This window comes from Carcharhinus amblyrhynchos, chromosome 25 (assembly GCF_965287045.1).
Source record: "Carcharhinus amblyrhynchos chromosome 25, sCarAmb.v2.hapA, whole genome shotgun sequence".
Classification (NCBI taxonomy): domain Eukaryota; kingdom Metazoa; phylum Chordata; class Chondrichthyes; order Carcharhiniformes; family Carcharhinidae; genus Carcharhinus; species Carcharhinus amblyrhynchos.
Window position 1 is genome coordinate 11,171,301 of NC_137348.1, and position 19,984 is coordinate 11,191,284.

The following is a 19,984-nucleotide window of genomic DNA, read 5'->3' on the forward strand; positions in this document are numbered from 1 at the left end:
GATTTCAATGCATTGAGTTGAACAGCCCAAATTTACAAACTGGTGTTCATAGGCAATACAGAATGAAATTGTTGAGGCATGGCAGTAGTTCAGGTTTTGATTGCTTTGGTGAACATTCAATACTGATCTGAGCACCAATCAAATAGCCTTCTTCCGTCCTATAAGCTTCTACAATTCTACGGTACAAGAATTGAGAAATAACCAAGCTTAAGTCGATTGGGAGAAGTATCACAAAAGAAGGAAATTGGTATGTAGCTCAGACGCACAGCAGACAGGATGAAAATTCTTGTCTATCTAACAATGGGCTACATTTCAAAACTGAACATAACCTTTCCCCTTCCAGTTTTGAGTTAATTTAAAACCCCCCGATTAGCACTCGCAAATCACTCAAGGAAAGTGGTCCTGCTTCTGCATAGATGCAGCCGGCCAGGATGTAGAGGTCTAATATCCCTAGAACTTAACCCATTGTCCTAAGAATCTAAAGCCCAATGTCCTACACCATTTCTCCACTCATGCATCCATCTGCTCTATCTTCCTACATCTATCGATACTTACTTGCCTGTGGTATTCCAGTGGTAATCCAGAGATGACTCCATTTGAGGTTCTGTGTGCTAATTTTCTATGTAGTTCCTTAATTTCTGACTGCAGAACTGCTTCCCTCTTTCTAGTGATGTAGCTGATATCAATGTGGATCATCATTGTTTCACCCTCCCTCCATAGAATGTTTTGCAGCCATTGAATCCCCACAATGCAGGAGGCGGCTATTTGGCCCTTTGCACTGACAACAATCCCACCCAGGCCCTTTCCTCTTAACCCCACTTATCCCCCTAACACTAAAGGGCAATCAGTGACATCTTTGACCTTGACACCAAGGAGGCTGCATATCATCCTGGATTCACATCTTACAACAGCTTGCCTGTTCTCCTTTCAAATCTCCTACTCCCATTTCCCCTCCAATCTTCTTTGTACACCCATCATTGCCCCCCGCCCCCCTACTCAGTTCCAGTATCACGAGTCTTGCTGTGTTAAATCTGCTTTTTTTTGGTCAAAAGAAGTTTTGTTTGGTTGGAACATCTTAAATATATTTGTTCAGGATTATACATGATCGTGGTTGTTTTGTTTTTGTTTCGTTTTTGTTTCTAATTGATAAAAATTATGATAATTTTCTTTCCATACATGTTAATTGCATTCTTAAATAAACACCATTTGATAAAAGCTCCTAAGTGGGTCAACTGAATCATACCCAAGGTGAAATGTATCATGCTTATCTTAGCCAAATTCAAGGTGCAAAATTTATGATCCAGATGGGTTGCATAAAACACTTTACAGTTTCTGACCATGTGTACCACTGAAAAGATGCATTGCAGCAACTCACCAAAACACCTTTGACAGCATCTTCCAAACCTACAAACTCTACCACCTGGAAGGACAAGGCAGCAGATGCATGGAACACCACCACCTATAAGTTTCCCTCCAAACCATTCATCTTTGACTTGGAACTCTGCAACTTTTTTTTACTGTCACTGGGTCAAATCCTGCTTCACAGTGATCCTCACACACTTCACACTCCTCCTGGTCTGCTTCACAGTGATCCTGACCCATTGCAAACTCCTCCTGGTCTGCTTCACACTGATCCTGATCTGCTGTACTGTTCTCCTGGTCTGCATCACAGTGATCTTGACCCACTTCATGCTCCTCTCGGTCTGCTTCACAGCGGTCTTGACCTGCTGCACAATCCTCCCGGTCTGCTTCACAGTGATCCTGATCTACTTCACACTCCTCCCTGTCTGCTTCACAGTGATCCTGACCTGCTGCACACTCCTCCCAGTTTCAACAATTTGATGGTCACTTCTACTGACAATTAGCTTTTTATATCCAAACTTTTGAAACTGATGTCAAATTCTGGAACTGCCTGCCATGGTGAGATTTGAACTCTCACAGTCTGAGCTTTGTAGTCCAGACCTTTGGTTTGCCAGTCAAGTAACAAAACATTACACTAGCATTGGATGTTGTTGATGAATTTGTCCTCTAAAAGCTACAGTACAAAGAACCTTCAGTTGAATTGAAAAATTACATATAAAAGGAAATGAAACAGTTTCTGTTGCATTGGCCTTTTATTGTGGAAATGCACAAATATTGATCGATTGACTTCCCCATGTCATCAGGTTTTAAATAGCTTCTAGACTCTATCATCACTTAGAAATGCACCTTTGTTGGACAGTCACTCTGTGGCTGCCTTTGATTTAGTGATGGATGTCAGTGTTGATTTAGGCTGAAGGGGATAAGCTAAGATAGAGAATCTGAAAGTTAAACACTGCCAAAATTCAGCAACATGTACTGAAAAGATGGATCAGGGAAGATTCCAATCAGTCAGGTGCTATTGGCAGACAACAGCCATCTGCTTTGGTCATGTGTCAAGCCAATGAGCCCACACAAAACAAAGGAGAAACATTAAATTTAGGTCAAGACCATTAAAAGTGAATACAACTCTACCCTCCTCCGCATAAAATCTGATTAAACCCGAGGACTGCAACCAACGAGGGCACCTGATGTTAATAAGTTTCCCTATGCGTAGCTAAATCTTCATTTGAGCTCCAATCTTTCACAGTTTATTATAATCTGTCCCACAGATGTACATTAACAGGCTTTCCAACCTTTCATAACTGTTGCTCTGGTACTTTTATCCGCAATACTAATCAGCTGAAGTGCAGAACTGAAAACCAGAAACAGAAAATGCTGGAAATACACAGCAGCATCTGTGGATAGGGAGCAATGCATGTACAGTTGAAGACATTAAATAACTCGAGTTTACCCCAACCCTCGATGCTACCCAACCACATAGGAGAGAGTAGGAAGAATAGTAGCTCTTGATACTGGGGTGAAGTCTTTCTTTTTGTTGTTACAATGCCTATGATATATGCACCTTTTGTAAGTTAAGAAATACCATGATTTACTGTCATGGGTAAAATATTATCTATTTATTAGTTACAATGACATGGAGGTACATCATGCTGTGATGTCAAGTGCCAAAGAATGTTTTCCTAGTACACTGATATTCAGATTTACCTTGCCATCGTTAATTGTGGGCAGCATGGTGGTACAGTAGTCCCTGGCACCCTCATAGTCCCAGGGGCCCAGGTTCAATCCTGGCCTTGGGTGGCTGCGTGTGGAGTTTGCATGTTCTTCCCGTGCCTGCATGGGTTTCCTCCGGGTGCTCAGGTTTCCCCTTCTCACTTCAATGATGTGCAGGTTAGGTTAATTGGACGTGCTAAATTTTCTCTTAGTGTTAGGGGGATTAGCAGGAGAAATACACTGGGTTAGGGGGATTGGGCCTGGGAGGAATTATTGTTGGTGCAGGCTCAAAGGGCCTCCTCTGCACTGTAGGGATTCTACAATTTAAGATTTCTTTTTAATAAGGACAACTCAGAAAAGATTCAACACAATTTTCAAAAGTCGTCAAATCATTCACATTTATTAGCACAATTTAAAAATACAGATCACTCCAAGGACATTTCATTGACCTTTCTATTTTCTGGCAAATCACACTTTTAAGTTAAAAACACTCATGATTACTGAAATCCTTTACAAATACCAACTCATTAGTTCAAGCCAGTTTAATTTCAAAATACCAAGTGACTGGTTATCCTCACAGAAAAGGACAGCAAGTGTTATATACATACACTCCAATCTGCGCATTGATTCAAGTGTCCTTATTGCATTGTTTTTCAATTGACAGTAGACAGCCCAGAACTGTGACAAGCAAGTATGCTACATTTTCTACATGCTTCAGAAGAACAAGAAGCAAATGGAATTTCACCATTATGTCACATTAGTCCAAACTGAACAGTGAGTTCAGAGTATTAAATAGATGCAAAGCATTAAGTGGTGCATTGCCACCTTCCTTGCACTGTTCTGCAAAGGGATTAGCAGGTTATCTGTCCCAGGACCTCTGATTTAATTGTTACAATCAGGTTGTACATCAGTCTGGCCGGGGGGGGGTGTGGATAATTTGGTCACATTTTCTGTTCCCCAGTGAGGAATCATGCGACTACTGCTTACTCCAGAGATCATGAAATACTGATAAAGAAAAATGTTGCATGTTTGAACTTTGATATGGCGGGCAATCTATCCCTTTAATCCCAATTTAGCCAAAGTGTATTTAAAAGTTCAACATGTGCAGAGTTAAAGTTACAAACAGCTGGGAATCAAAATGATCAAAGTCAAACCATCAAAGTGAAACAAGCCCCAGTTTGAACCCAGCCTACACTGTGATCTGTCACAACGATACTGCTGCAAATCAGTTACTTTGGTTCATCTGTAGATTCATTACAGTGAAGCAATTGCTCGTTTCCTGTGTTGCAGCTCCAAGAAGATGACTGTGCTTCTGCCTCGAGTATGGGGCTGGATTCATACTGGGCCGAGAGGTGAACAAGACTGTGGGAAAGCAGCAATTCAAAATCTTCATGAATATGCATTTGCTTCGCCTTCATTTTCACTCAGTCCGAATCAATCGGGGATCTTCAAGCAGTGGCCTAATAATTCCCAAAGGAGGGGATAGTGAAGCCAAAGTCACGTGCAGATTACCCTTACACATTTACCTTGCATCTGTTCAGTGTAGCATCAGTAGAGAGAGAAATTCAAGTGTGTTACCAATCTGCCCTCTCAGTCCAAGCCAGTCTCTTTCAGGGGAAGTCGGAGGGGAGAAGAAAGTAACTTGTAAACATGTCAAAATGCCAACATTTTGTTGGTTACAGTTCTCACTGCCTGGAAATTAATAAGCATCTTCATAACCTGTCTGTTCTCAAAAGCAGGTTGAGTACAGACATATTCTAGCATCAGTTTAACTTCTATAAATAGATATTTACAAAATAAATTGTATTACTGATAATTATACATATTTACATCATTAACAGGAAACGTATGAACATCCCATGGGGGTGCAGTTATGCAAACGCCCTGGAGCTTAATTATCACTATATAGTATTTCTTCACTTGGTCTGAACTTAAAAATGCTGAAAGGGGAAAAAAGAAAATATCCAGCAATTCCAGGAGTTAGAAATGCTTCAGTTAAAACCTGAAAAATGAAGCATTCTTTCTCCCTTTTCATATATGTCACCTTCCAAGCATTTCAATGTATTTTCCTGTCAGCTTTCTGATCAAATCTGTTTTACGAACTATCCTCCTCAACCAAGCATTCCTGTTCAAACATTTGGTCACCCTGCGAGTTCTCCAGCTGCCCCCCCCCCCCCCCCCCCCCACACACACACACACACACACACACACACACACACACACACACACAAATGCCCGAAACCCCTTTCACTGGGCAGCTGGGTAACACTGGGAGCACAGTAAGTAGACAAATCAGTAGAGCATGACAACTCTGTTACTTGGTGCTGGTACAGATTTGCTGATTGTTTTCCAGAGACAGAAATCGCTCCAGTTAGTCACACGGCACCATTTGAGAGAGAGGAGAGACTTGATCTTGCTCATGATGTCAATATTTTAATACATGTTAATGAACATTTCGAAAGAGGAACTGGGGATGGATGGTAACTGATTCATTTGCTTAACTCATTTAACATATTAATTTGCTTGTTTAGCTTTCACAGCAGAAGATATTTTTTAATAAGAGTGAACAGAACATGTCATCATTTTACTTCAAGTGTTTTCAAAAGGGGGTTGTTTTGCTGTCAGTGGAATCAGGTGCCATCTTTACAAAAACTAGATTTACCTTTTACCACATTTGCAAACTTCCCCTTTTCCTTTAAAATATCACAAGCACATCAGCCAGTCCAGGCCTTATCCGACATTCTAAAATCTGTCCTCAGGAATGAACTGCATGTTTCTGGTGAAACATCAGTAGCACTGCAGCCAGGGCAGCACCGTACTGGATTTGATTTTCACATGAGGGAGAATCCCATTTCTAATCAAATCTGACTTTTGTATAAAATGGACTTGGTGCGGAGGTAAAAACTAAAAAATGAGATTACCTACAAGCAGTAAGCTAATAACATTATGTCAGTCTTTTCCAACAATGACAAGAGGAGATTTCTGGCAGCAAGGGAAGAGGTTGCAAAGGGTTCTGCTTACGACCTGGATAAATTTGCACCTTGCTTAAGTGAGAATGGTATTTCACTTTTCTGAACTTCATATGTGAAGGAAATAGGAGACTTCATGCTAAGTGACATAAACTCTTAATTATAAACCCACAGGACATCAGTGAGGTGGTGGATTGTCAAGTGCGTTCATACCAATTTAAAGGATATTTCATTCCGACTGTTTGGAATAGGAAATGTAAATCGGGCATGGAAATGAAAGCAATCTACACAACACCACAGATTCAACCCTGACCCTCGATTCTGATTTGCCACATGTGGTTTCAGGAGAGAAGGAATTAAAATATACAGTTATTGTGCATTTCTAATAATTCTGCCAAAGCACTGCACTCTGCTGCATTCATGCTATATTGAACCGCATTCCCAAGTCGATGCGCATCATCTTCCCCTTAAAACACATGATAGCTGTGATAATTCAAAGGTCATTAACATGTTAACTTCCCCTCACCCATGGTCCCACAGCAGACCAGCTGCTCCCTCTCTCTGGGCCTTGATTAGGAACCATTCTACTCTGCTACGCTACAGCAACTGCAATTCAAGTCACTGCTCAGGACTGAGGTTCAGCCTAACAGGTTGCTTAATACTTGCACATAATGAGTTTCACAAGGCTCTCAAAGAATATCACAGGATGAAGTTACACTATGTCACAGCACTCCAACACCAACAGAGATCTGTACTGGCATAATTATCAATAATTAGTTACAATCAAGCCTATCTAACAGTTTCATATACTCCATTATATATGGATAGTCCTTACAAACAGAATGCTCCAACTGTCTAAGTGTTAATGTGCTGCTATATTTCTTTTAAATAGTTCCCTTAAGGAAATATCTATGGTGTGTTAAGTCCAAAGATGGATTTATTTGGTGAAGGAGCGATAAAACAAGCAACATATTTCATATTCCTGATCATTTTCCTTTTAATTCATTCGCGTTTTCAATTCAAAAATCCACCTTCTCTTGCAACTTGTCTTTGACCACCTACAGATCTGACATTAATTAATACTGCAATGATCACACCTCAACATTTACTGATCAAATTTCCTCACTGCTCAGACTTTGCTCCCTTTCGCTACCCTGCGCTATTAGACATCAACATCACCATGTCTCTCCAACTCTTACCACACTTGTTTTCCTTGCTCCAACTCCTGCTGCGCTCGATCTAAAACAGCACTGTGACTCATCTTAGATTCAGGATTTTTTTAGGCTGCCCAAGTTCCTGTATCAAAATTTTCCCTGCGGTTCAATAGCGGAACCGACATACAGAAAAGGACAGATACTGCTGTTCTGTGCACAATTTGCTTCAACTTTATTCTTCCCCTACCCCCTGTTGAATCTTCCCAGGAAATAATTCAGAGAATTCTCCGGTTGCAATTCATACACACGCCTGGATATTTTGTGTTGCCACAACCACTGAGGTACCGCAGCAAAAGACAATCAATCATGTTTTTAATCCATCTTGTAGACTTAAGAGATTTTGGTTTGTATTGTAAGGTGTATCTCAGGTAAGAATATCAAAACAAAACCAAACTTTTTGACACTGACAGGCCAAGTAGTTGGCTATTTTCAATCGTTTCTACTGCACCAGGCTGGGATATTGCCTGCTCAGCAGTTCTGATGCATAACTAAAAATCTCAATACCAATCTCGATCCAAGAAAACAATGATTCAACGTCACCGAGGGCAAGTAGAGACAAGTACAGCATTCTTTCCAAGCTGTCAGTATTGATTATCATTCAGGACACTGTCCATAATGTATAAACTTACTTTGGTACTCTTTGCATCACACAAGAATGCTGACTTAAAGCTGTTACTAAGCAAAGTCACGTTTGGGACAAATCAATTCTGTGATAAAATTGAAAGCCTACTTGCTACATCGGTTCTGAACACTTACAATGGTGCTGAAAATGCTCTCTCAATAGAACTGCATCAAATGATTTGGCAGAAATTTTCAAGTTGTAAAAATTATCCATTGTGACCAGCTAAGCAATGGTAATACTTGGTGAATAAGCAGGGAAATCAACAAAAGGTCAGTCTCTGAGATTCTTGCTGCGGCATAATGCAAAAAGTGCCAGATTGTTTAAATTGTTTTTGGAACATTGCAGGTGTAAAGTAACTCTGTCTGCAGCAGACTCATCAAATCACCTACCTCACTTAACGTAAAATGATGACAAAGCACTAAAGATATCCTAGGAAATAATTTCTTACATAGCCATGGCTTTGCTCTGGCTTATAAAGTTCAAACGTTTAACTTTGACTCACATGATGACTGCGAGAGCCCACTTCAAATTCAGATTTTTCCTAATCTTGTTGGAAGTTCTTCTCTAACACTAATAAATGGAAAACCATTAAATGTACAGAAGAACACATGACAATGTCACAGTGATAACATATCCATTCATGGGGCTCAGAATGCCAATGCAATTTCAGACACCATTTCATTCATCACTATCCTGTAATGCACTCCAATGACATTGGACTATCCTGCTTTACTTTTTTGGATGTGGGTATGCCGGCGTTGGACTGGCGTAAACACAGTAAAAAGTCTGACAACACCAGGTTTTAGTCCAACCTATTTATTTGATAATATACTCACAAGCTTTCGGGGTTAGCCCCTTCGTCAGGTGAATGGAGAGTTCTGGCCTCAGACAGAGCTTTATATGCTCTGTCTGAGGCCAGAACTCTCCATTCACCTGACGAAGGGGCTAACCCCGAAAGCTTGTGAGTATATTATCAAATAAATAGGTTGGACTAAAAACCTGGTGTTGTCAGACTTTTTACTTACTTTTTTGGGGCAAGTTCAAAGGACACATATGGTGAGTATGAAGCAGATGATCTATGAAGTTGGCCAAATCCTTCAACTCTGATCTTGCCTGATCAAAGGCAGTTCTTCAAAAAATACCTAAACTATTCTTGAAAAAGAAATCGAACGATTATTTGCATGTCATCTGAGAAGTTGAGACTCCCTCCCTGTGATAGTTACTACAACTGACAAGCTAGACAACACAGCTTGTTTTTTTTCCATATTAGTGACCAGTGAATTCAGCATGCATCTGATTTGAAAGATATTCCCCCTCAATTTTCTCACTGTTTTCTGAATGTTCTGGCTCAAGCTGGTGTATGGTTTCAGTATAATTTCACAGGGATCAGCACTCCCTCTTGTATTGTGTCCAAGTGACTTCATACTACGCATGCATCAGCATCAGTCAGTTTTGACAATCAAGTACACCACAGTCAATAATGATTTTTTGCATTAACATCTAATGTTAACACAAAAGAAAACATTCACTTAAAAGGGGAACACCTCTTAACGCCTGGGCTAACCATATATCCTTAAGCAAACAGAACACTAACTGGGTGTTGACCCTGGGATTTATTGCAACATTGGGTGACACTTTCATTTGCTTGTTTTAGAACCATCGAATCCCTACAATGCAGAAAAAGACCATTTGGCTCATCAAGTCTGCACTGTCCTATTCCCATAACTAATCTACCTAACTTACACATCTTTGGCTACTATGGGGTAATTTAGCATGGCCAATCCATCTACCCTGCAGGCTATGTAATGTATGGCATGAAATTACAATATATTAATAAAAAGAAATAAAGTCAACAGAATTTTCTGCAAGCCAACAGAAAAAAAAGCATAGTGCTTTGTCCTGTTGCTGATATAAACTTTGCAAGGTTCTTCATTTGCAATGAGTTCAACAGATTATAGATAAATGCGTGAAATAAAAACTTACACAATTTACGTTATCTATGCTCCACAAGTATACTTACAAATGGACATGGCTATAACATAATTATTTGCTTTATGAAATTGCTGAATACAATATCAGGCAATGGGTCCAACAACTCATTAGCTGTCTAAGCAGCTGGTACTCCTTTCATTTGTTTCACATTCCTTCTATCTGCTTTCTACCTCTCTGAAGGTCCTGACTATAAGTATCTATTATGCTCCAGTAACCCGCCTAGGCAGTCAATCTTCACATGAACATCACAATTAGCTAATAACTTAATGATAGGTGGGAGGGGCTATGCACTCCATATCCTGGCCAAGGTCGAAAGATGTACACTCTCAAATGCACGTGCACACACTTTCAGAAGCTTGGTCTGATTTATCCTCCAACCTAATTTGGGCCAAGTGAAATCAATTATAACAGAATGCACTGTCTGAGATCAACTAATATGGTACTAATTGGGATTGAAACTCAGGCTTCACCCTGTGATCTCACATGAAGATTGCCCTTTTGGCTCAGTTTCACACCAGGCACTGTGCTCCCTCTTGGTATCACAGAGATCCGACCTTTTGGTTTTAGAAACCATTTTTTTCCTGCAAACAGCATTCTTCTACTTTTCTTGGAATCAATCCATTTGCTTCATTGAACTAATCAAGTGCTGGCATAAAATAAAGTTCAGGTTCTTCTGTGAAATATATATCATTATGCTTTGCATTGGTCCTATTCATTTTCATCCTCACCAAATCCAATTCTAATGGAAAAGAGCATCAAGCTGTGACACAATAAATTACAATAGCCCATAATGTCCTACACAGTTGCACCTTACTTAAAAATGACTAAATCAAACAAGTTCACAACACAAACAAATCAAGGATCAAAAACTACACAGAAGAAAATTCAAAACAAGAACATGTGCTGTCTCTTTCCCCTCCCAGACCCTTGAAGCCCCTTCCCTAATCATGCTTTTCCAAGATCTAAGACAATACAATAGTGGAATTTACCCAATTTTCTCCCTTAGACAACTGAAAATGAATGCCTATTATTTCATGGGCACATTGTGCAGTGATCAATTATACAATCCCTACAATGCAGGTGGTGGTTATTTGGCCCATCAAACCTGCACCAACAACAATCCCACCCAGGCCCTATCTCCATATATTTACTCTTGTTACTTCCCTAACACTGAGGGAGAATTTAGCATGGCCAATCCTCATAACCCACACATCTTTGGACTGTGGGAGGAAATTGGAGCACCAGAGACCCATGCAGACACAGGGAAAAAATGATGAGACAATGACCCAAGCCAGGAATCGAACCAGAGTACCTGGTGCTGAGAGGCAGCAGCGTTAACGACTGTGCCACCATGTTGCCAAGAATACAATGAAAGAGAGGCCCCAGGAAGATTCGTTCAGGATGATTGAGGGGGCTGGAGTAGTTATTTTGTTGAACAGACATATACAATTAAAAGAATTATGAAGTATAAAATCTTTTGGGACATGGGGTCAGTGAGGTGAACATACTTAAATGACAAGTAACTTGCCTGCCATCGGAATATAACCTGTAAGAATTCAGTATCTAAATCCCCCATTGTGCGAGAATAATCAGTTGGTTCAATGTGTCACTGCATCAACATGCTGTAGCAAGGTGCAGTAGTAAGTCGCACTGTGCCTCGTTCCTCCTGTCATAAGAAGCACATTTTTGATGACTGCTACATCCTGCAGGGATGTTCCGCATCAAGGACAAATTGGTGCAACCTCAAAGGGGAAGGCGAGGTGAAAAGAGAGATGGAACAAATCATAGAAGGACTGCCCACTGCTGTGTACTATCAAGACGGGACCAGCAAATGGTCTGACCCAACTTTTAAACCCTCAGAAAAAAGGTTAAAACCACACATTTTTAAAAAAGTAAAAAAAACAAAGGACAACACATCAATTGGTTTGTAAGTAACATTGCACCTCTTTCCTCTGACTTTGTAGCTTGTGTGCTAAAGCGTTCAAAGGCCTCGCCTTTCTAATGCAACGTACTGAGCCCACATTGATCTACGCAGCATATTTCTGACAACACAGCCTCACGATGTTACTCCTACACATTACTTAGGAATCCAAGAACTGCACTGATACACCAACATTGCAGCCAAGTGCCAGAAGCTGAAGGAGGGGAAGATCTGAGTCACAAACTGCAGGGAGTTCTGCCTGATTTTACATTCAATTTTCAGAAAATAGCAAAGTAAAATTTCGTTTTAAAATCTGATCAGTTTAGAGTTTCTAATTTTAAGTTTTTTTTAAAACTCATTCGCTACTGCCTGACTACCCTGCAGTTATAAATATTAGGCTTAACTGTAGTACTGACTTTCTGTCTACATTTTCTCTTCTCTTGACAGTGTCTATTTGCACTAAGGACCAAGTTTCACAATGCTGGTTGCCACTGGTACTTTGCACAATTGGCCATACTTCACCTGAAAGTCATAACAGGACAGCAATGAAGAGTGGCAACCCTGGATGATTTCCTCCACTTCCTCCCCAGCCCAAGGCTGCTAAAACCAGGTCAACAATTGATGGCCATCTGGCATCAGCAAACTAAGTTCAGACCAAGGATCAAACCTTGCACGTTCTTGGTGTGTTTGGCTCAATCACACACTGGACAGAGCAAATATACACTAGTGAGTCCATCAATCACATTCTGAATTCAGCAACTGCCGTGCAAGTGATATTTTGCATCTTTAGTCATCAGTTAATAATTATAATTTTTAAATTACCATTTGGTGGAGTACAAAGTTAAGCAAAAAATAGAGCTTCCACTTAGTACTTCTCGACCAAGTGTACTTTCACCTGAGAGTCCAGGCAAACTTGAGTTGTACTCTTGCACCTCAGATTCAATTTCAGTGCCTGGGTTTGCTCTGAGTCACACTGTCATTCCCCCCTCTTCCTGCAAATGATGATCTGCTTTGTGACTGGAACTCATTCTGTACATTAAGTCTGGCTCAGGAAAAAGGTCAACGGATCACAACTTCAACTGAGGAAGTTAAGTGTTTCTGCAGCCTGGAGTGTGCATTTATGACCAGAGTTACGACAAGAGACTTGTCTTCAGCCTCAAAATGAGCACAGATCATTGGAGAAAACTTGCATCAATATACTGACAGAAACTACACCAGCTCTCTGTGAATGAGAGGAAACTTGTGACCCAAGTTAATTTGCATAAATAAAGATAAAAGCTGTATAAGCTGACAATTACTTCTGGAGTTGTTTGAGCTAAACTGATAATCAGGGTGGGAATGAGCAGCTCTGGAACCAAATGGTGTCTGTGCACCAGACAACTGGAAAACTACAAATACTTCGCAAAAAATGTTAGTTTTCATATCAAAATACTGAGCTTCATTTGGTGCGGAAGCACTCTAAGCTCTGAATCGAGTGTTTTCTGTGCATATTCCATACAGAATGAAGGAGGAAGCGCGCTCAAGTTACATTCGTCTGTTGCTAGCCCATCATGCCACTCTGTTCTGCTCGCCTCTTGGTTCTGTGGGGCCATTCGATGTTTGGTTAACTTTTTTCATTCCTTCCATGATTCCAGTCGTAGTCACCCTGCAAACAACAGAAAAAATACAACTTCTGTACCACTGTAGATTTAAACAAGCCATCAAGAAATAATGGGTATCGCCCCCTAGGTCAGCAGTAACTCTTGGATATCTCATCCAAGTCATTTCACAGGTGTGAGCTCAAACAGAGGTTACCTGTGAACATCAGAGGAGTACTATGGCTAAGTCTGATCAAGTTTAATCTGACAAACGGTGTTCTTTTCAGCTGGGATCACTAGAAAGCACTGATGAGTGGCTCGGAGCTCAACAGTGATCCAGTCACTGTACCAATCCCAAGATCCTTCAACTTCGCAAGCCATGGTACTCCTCCCACAGAATGTGTCAGGCCGATGACAAGGAGGTGAGATGACTGCTGAGCACAAACTGAATTCAGCATTGGCCATGGATTCAACTTCAGCTGTTTATAGTCTTGTGACTCAGTGCCACACCAAAATGTCAGTCAGTCTCTTGGGAGGGAGCCCAACACAAATCCACACTTTAACAAAATGTTCTCTTATTTTTCTGTTCAGCTGTAATCACAATTGCTTTGTGTCATCAACCTCCTCTCATCCCACCTTCAGTCTGAAAGGCGGGATTTTCTAAGCCTTGGGACTGTACATTCCAGCTTTGGATATCCAAGTCAGGCAGACCTGAAGCAACCATGAATAGCAGGTTGTCCCTTCAACTACTGGGCAGGAACAAAGGGAAGCTCTCATACCTATGTTCTCGTCTCTTCATCCCTCCCCAAGATAGGCACTTCTTCCATTTATCATTCTGGCATTAAACCTATGAAACTCACTTCAAATGCAGCCCATCGCAAATATCTGTTACTGCCCTGAGAACTACAAACTAGTACAGGCTTGAATAACCTGGCCACATTTAGAATACCCACATTAGATCTGAAGTAAATCAATCTTAAAGCATGCGGGACTAGCACTATTCATGAATAGTGCTAGTTCTGCATGCTTTAAGACTGACTTACTTTCCCTGAAAGAGGGAAAATAAGCACCCAAAAACTACGGAACATGAAGAAAGTTCAGTTATGTGAAACAATGAGTCTAAATAAAACAGCTAGTTACCTGGGCGGCGTGGTGGCACAGTGGTGAGCACTACTACCTCACAGTGCCAGGGACTCCAGTTCAATTCTGGCCTCTGGTCACCATCTGTGTGGAGTTTGCACATTCGCCCTGCATCAGTGTGGGTTTCCTTTGGGTGCTCCAGTTTCGTCCCACAGTCCAATGATGTGCAGCTTAGGTTGATTGGCCATCCTAAATTGATCATAGTGTCGGGGGAGTAAATATGTGGGGTATCGGGAATAGGGCCTTGGTTGGATTGTGTGGTCGGTGCAGACTTGATGGACCAAATAGCCTTCTTCTGCACTGTAGGGATTCTATGATTATATCTGGATTTGATGTAGAATCATTACTGCAGTGCTCAAAGTGCAGGTTAGTTCATTGTGATACACAGGATGAACATCAACAGGAAATCAGTTCGATCAAGAGGACTGACTACTACAGTGATACTTTCATCGGGTATACAATGTAGTTAAAAGCATTTATGTGAAGTCTCGGGAATTAACACCCAAAGGGCTAAATTCAAGTAGCCTTTTACAGTCTGTTTCAGGTCTGCCACGAAATAAAGAGCTGTCTGCTCAAGTGGAACTACAGCATTGTGAAGAGCGAGCAAGGAAAGCTGCCAGCCCACAGTGCACACAAATAGTCCACAGACAGAGGTTAATCTGCTAACAGCACGTCCCGGTTGTCCTTCACATCACAGATGCTGCTGTATCTTCATAAACCTCAGCACATCAGGGGCGAAAATGATTAAACAGAGCTGCATTCCGGGACTTTTATCTAAAAAAATGTTCTGATTTCTCTGCCTGTTGATCCTGAATTTGCCATCCTTCTTCTGTAATTGGAAAATTCGCTCTCAGACTTCGCTTAATCCCACTCCTTTAGCATAAAGCCGGGAGATACTTGAAAGCAATCTGGTGTAGTTAGCTATACAGGGTAATTGCTGTATGTAGGGGAAGAAGCAAAGTTTCAACATCTTATACTAGTGTTTGGCAGCACAGGTCTTGGTGTCACTCCGGAAGAAGCTCTTCCAAAGGAACTTCTCCAGTAAATTTCAAAAAATGTCATTAAAGCAAAATCGGGTCTATCATCTGCTGCCACTCGGTTTACTTCAAGAAGAAACACTTGCATTTTTGTAGAACTTTTCACAAGCCAAGCACTTTGTAAACAATCTAGTATTGAAGTGCAGTCAGTGTCAAAAAGTAGAAGACCAATAACCAAATTTCACACAGCAAGATCCCATAAATAGCAATGCACTCATGACCAAGTAATCAATATTTTGTGATGATGAAATAAATATCAGTCAGGACACTGGGGAGACTGGCCATGCTAAATTCTCCCTCAGTGTACCTGAACAGGTGCTGGAATGTGGTGAAGGGGTTTTTACAGTAACTTCATTGCAGTGTTACTGTAAGCCTACTTGTGACACCAACAAATAAACTAACTGAAGGACTCCTCTATTCTTCTAAATTGTGCCATGAGATCTTTTACATCCACAAATGCAGGCAGATAGGGCCTCAGTTTAATCTGATACGTGATACCTCTGATAGTGTAGCACTCCCTCGGTATTGCATTGGACTGTCAGCTTGGATTTTGTGCTCTCATCTCTCTGGCATTGAGCTTGGAGCTGTAGCCTTCTGATCCAGAGGTGAAGGTGTTACCCATTATGCCCTGGCTGACACTATGTAATCAACAACATTTCAGCACTCCTTCCTGTTAGGCACTTGACAAGGAGTGAAGTTTTCTTTGTGTGTTCCTGTGAGGTGTGAGTATCATTGGCCTATATTCATCACATGCCAGTATTCATTGCCCTTGCAAAAGTAGTAGTGAGCCACCTTCTTGAACCACTGCAGTCCATGCAGCGTAGGTACACCCACTGTGCTGTTAGATAAACATTAAGCAGGAGTGAACTTAGCAGTAATAATTCAGACTCGGAATGTTTTTAGTCTTGTGGTTCAGCATCAGGTCACAATGTCATAGGGACCCTCAGAAGGGAGTCCTACATACGGCATGGCTTGTTTTTTAAAATCTGCTCTCTAGTTTTCAGTTTTGGCATCTTATTTAGGTGTACCTACCTGTTCAGTCAAGTAATTTTGTGGTCCAGAGAGACTGACACGAAATGAATGTGAACAAATCTTTTCAAGCTTTGTTATTTTCATCACTATTGTGCCAGCATTTTATCGATTGACAGTATTTGGGCTTAAAACTGCCATAAATTTATTGAATTGCCATGAAATTAAACAAAGAAACAAACGTCATAAATAATAACAAATAATCAGTCGTTTGGCAGTGTGCCACTTGAATGATGCTGAAAAGAGTGACATGTTGCCAAAATTTTTCATCTTGCACACATTGACAAAAACAAGAACACCAAATTTCAAGCTATCATTACAATTTATACTCCGGGAAAAAAAGGGTGCTGATTGGTTGGTAAGTTGACTTGCAATGGCTGAGACATTGCCATGGTGAAAGCTTCCCATGCTTCCAGGTTTCCAAAAAAACTGAAAGAATTTCAACAGGGAAGAGTACGTTCTAAAATAAAACATCATTTCTGTTTGAGGTCATGATTCCCTTTTCATTTAGGAGCCAGTGTTGCAAATTTATCACCTTAACCTAGACTGAATTCAATTCACGTGTGGGGCATAGCTTGAGGCCTAAATTCCTACACCTCATTCCTTAGTCTATAAATTCCAACCCCCAGGCATTATACCCTTGGGGGGGGGACCCCAAATATGCACAAACCCCACCCCAGTTCTCCTGTTGAAACCCCAATGTCAGAGTTGCAGGAAATTGCCTGGGAAGATCCAGCTTCCATTCGGTAACTTCCTTGCACTGGGACCCATCTGATACTCTCAGCCAATCTTACAGGAACAGTTACCCAGGAAACGTTAATAGAATTAAAACTGATTTGAGCTCCCGGCACCTATTCAGTTACACTGACGGAGAATTTAGCATGGCCGATGCACCTAGCCAGCACATGTTTTGGACTATGGGAGGAAACCAGAATACCTGGAAGAAACTCACGCAGACATGGGGAGAACATGAAGATTCCGCACAGGCAGTGACCCAAGCTGGGAATCGAACCTAAAATCCCTTGCACTAAGGCAGCAGTGCTAACCACTAAGCCACTGGAGAACATAATGTAACATGGCACATCTACGTGGATAATTCGCCTTGCAATGCAAGCATTTATAATTGAAATATAAAGTGTGACTTCCAACTACAAAATGAATTTGAAGCTGTGTACTTTGGTTCAATTATTCCGTAATCATTATTCTCAAATTGCACAACCACAAGGGCCAATTGACATTAGAGGCTAATTACTCCAAAACAAAGCCATCGGTCACTTAAATGTATGATATTGGAGATGTTTGTCTGCAGGTTGGAGACTCCAGTTCCTTCCTTGGGTTAGGAGGAACTACCGATAAACTAGTATACCCCAGAGTTTTGCAAATGTAACGTGGCAGTATGTTTCAATATCTTTGTATCGACAGCTCCAGTTTAGGTGATGTTCATTTATAGAGAATTATACTGGGAAAAGTGGGGAAACCAAGACGATGTCTTTAAACAGAACAGTTCAATCAGCCATATGAATAACAAAAGTTAACATTTCAGGTACAGCTTATTGGTCTATTAAGCAGTTGACCATTTATTCCTTATAATTTGCTTTATCATAGTACTGTGAGGATGCTGCATTGCTCAAGGTGTCATCATTTGGCTAAAATGCATCTTGTCCAAAGCAAATAATCATTAAGAATTCTAAGATGTGACTTGCAAAAGAGCAGGGAGTTCTTTTGTTTTGGCCAACATTGATTGGCAGTGCCAAATTGCTCCTTAGTGTCAGGGAGATAAGCAGGATAAAAACATGAGGTTACGGAGATAGGTTGTGAGTGGGATTGTTGTCAGTGAGGCTCGATGGGCCGAATGGCTTTCTGCATGGTAGGGATCCTATGATTCTTCCCTCAATTACCATCATCAAAAACAGAATAACTGTTTCTTTATCGGAGATTAATGTACATAAAATTGCTGCTGTTTTAGGAATATAGGAATTAGGAGCTGAAGTAGGCAAATTCAGCCCTTTGGGCCTGCTCCGCCACTCAATCAGATCATGGCTGATCTCTCCCTGGTCTCAAGTCCACCTCCCCACCTGTTACCCATATCCCTGTTTTTCCCCCCTTTTTTATTCGAAATATATCTATCTCCTTCTTGAAACCATTCAATGATTCGGACTGCACCGCGTCAAGCGGCAGCAAGTTCCACAAATTTACCACCCTCTGCAAGAAGTAGCTCCTCCTCATCTCAGTTTTCAATACTACATGGCTGCTGTGATTACTTTTCAAAGTACATTCTAGATTAAGCACTTTGGGACATGTAAAGAGATGTGACAAACACAATATTATTAAATAAATATTGCATTTTATTTGAGAATTTCATGTCTTACTTCTGACTATGCTTTATAAAGTGTGACTTTTAATCTTGCACTGAAACGTTTAATGAGATAACTGCTACTTGGCTTCATATGGGCATGCCCTACAAACCACAAAATGGTCAACACTCACTCCACAGCACTCACCAGATTTAGAGCTTGCAAGATTTTTCACAGTCCGTAGCTCAGTCTATTTTTGGCAGAGGGCTGCCCAGAGTCATCACATAACTTTACTTATATTCCCACAGTGAAAGAGAAAGATGAGAAAAAAGATCACATTTTATCGTGTTGAGCTTCACTACTCTCTTGACATACTAACTCCAATGTAGGCTGGATAATACCGATGCGGTAAAACTCTTTCAAAGCTAACAGGGTACTAGTTTGCATCACAAGGCAATTCACTGCAACACAAAACATGCCTTAAAAGACTTAGGTTTTGGCTTCATTTAAAATTGTGTCCAGGTTTAGTCCCCTTAGAGGGCATGGGACATTATGGCTTTGGAACTGCTGCAGAGGAGGCCCAAAAGACTGACTCCCAGTTTAAAACACCTGATTTGATTTATTTTATCACGTGTTAGTATACAATGAAAAGTATTGTTTCTTGCACACAATACAGACAAAGCATACTGTACATAGAGAAGGAAACGAGAGAGTGCAGAATGTAGTGTTACAATCAGAGTTGGGGTGTAGAAAAGATCAACTTAACCTCAGCCACCCAGATAAGAGCTGGGTCTGTATGTATTAAATGTGGAGATGCCAGTATTGGTCTGGGGTAAGCACAGTAAGAAGTCTTATAACACTAAGTTAAAGTCCAACAGGTTTGTTTGGTAGCACAAGCGTCACTCCAAAAGCTTGTGCTACCAAATAAACTGTATCAGAAAAGTGCAGATTTGGGCAATTTGATGTGAGGTCTATGAGATTAACAAGTGACTAGATTGTGTTCATGTGGACAAATTAGTTCTACTGTATAGATGAGGTCATGTTTACAAGTTGCATCGGTGCCAAATTAGACTGGATGTCAAACAGATTTTTCTTTTCCCAGAGAACAGTGGATCTA

General features: G+C 40.8%; 1 protein-coding gene across 1 annotated transcript in view; it reads right to left on the reverse strand.

Moving 5' to 3' along the window:
- Window positions 1-8,876: 8,876 nt before the first annotated feature.
- Window positions 8,877-19,984, reverse strand: part of gpr107 (G protein-coupled receptor 107) — a 100,027-nt gene continuing 88,919 nt past the window's right edge. Inside the window, exon 18 of the mRNA XM_080211817.1 lies at window positions 8,877-13,435. Within this exon, the coding sequence (XP_080067943.1) occupies window positions 13,339-13,435 (97 nt within the window). The 3' untranslated portion in view covers window positions 8,877-13,338. The remainder of the gene's footprint in view (window positions 13,436-19,984) is intronic.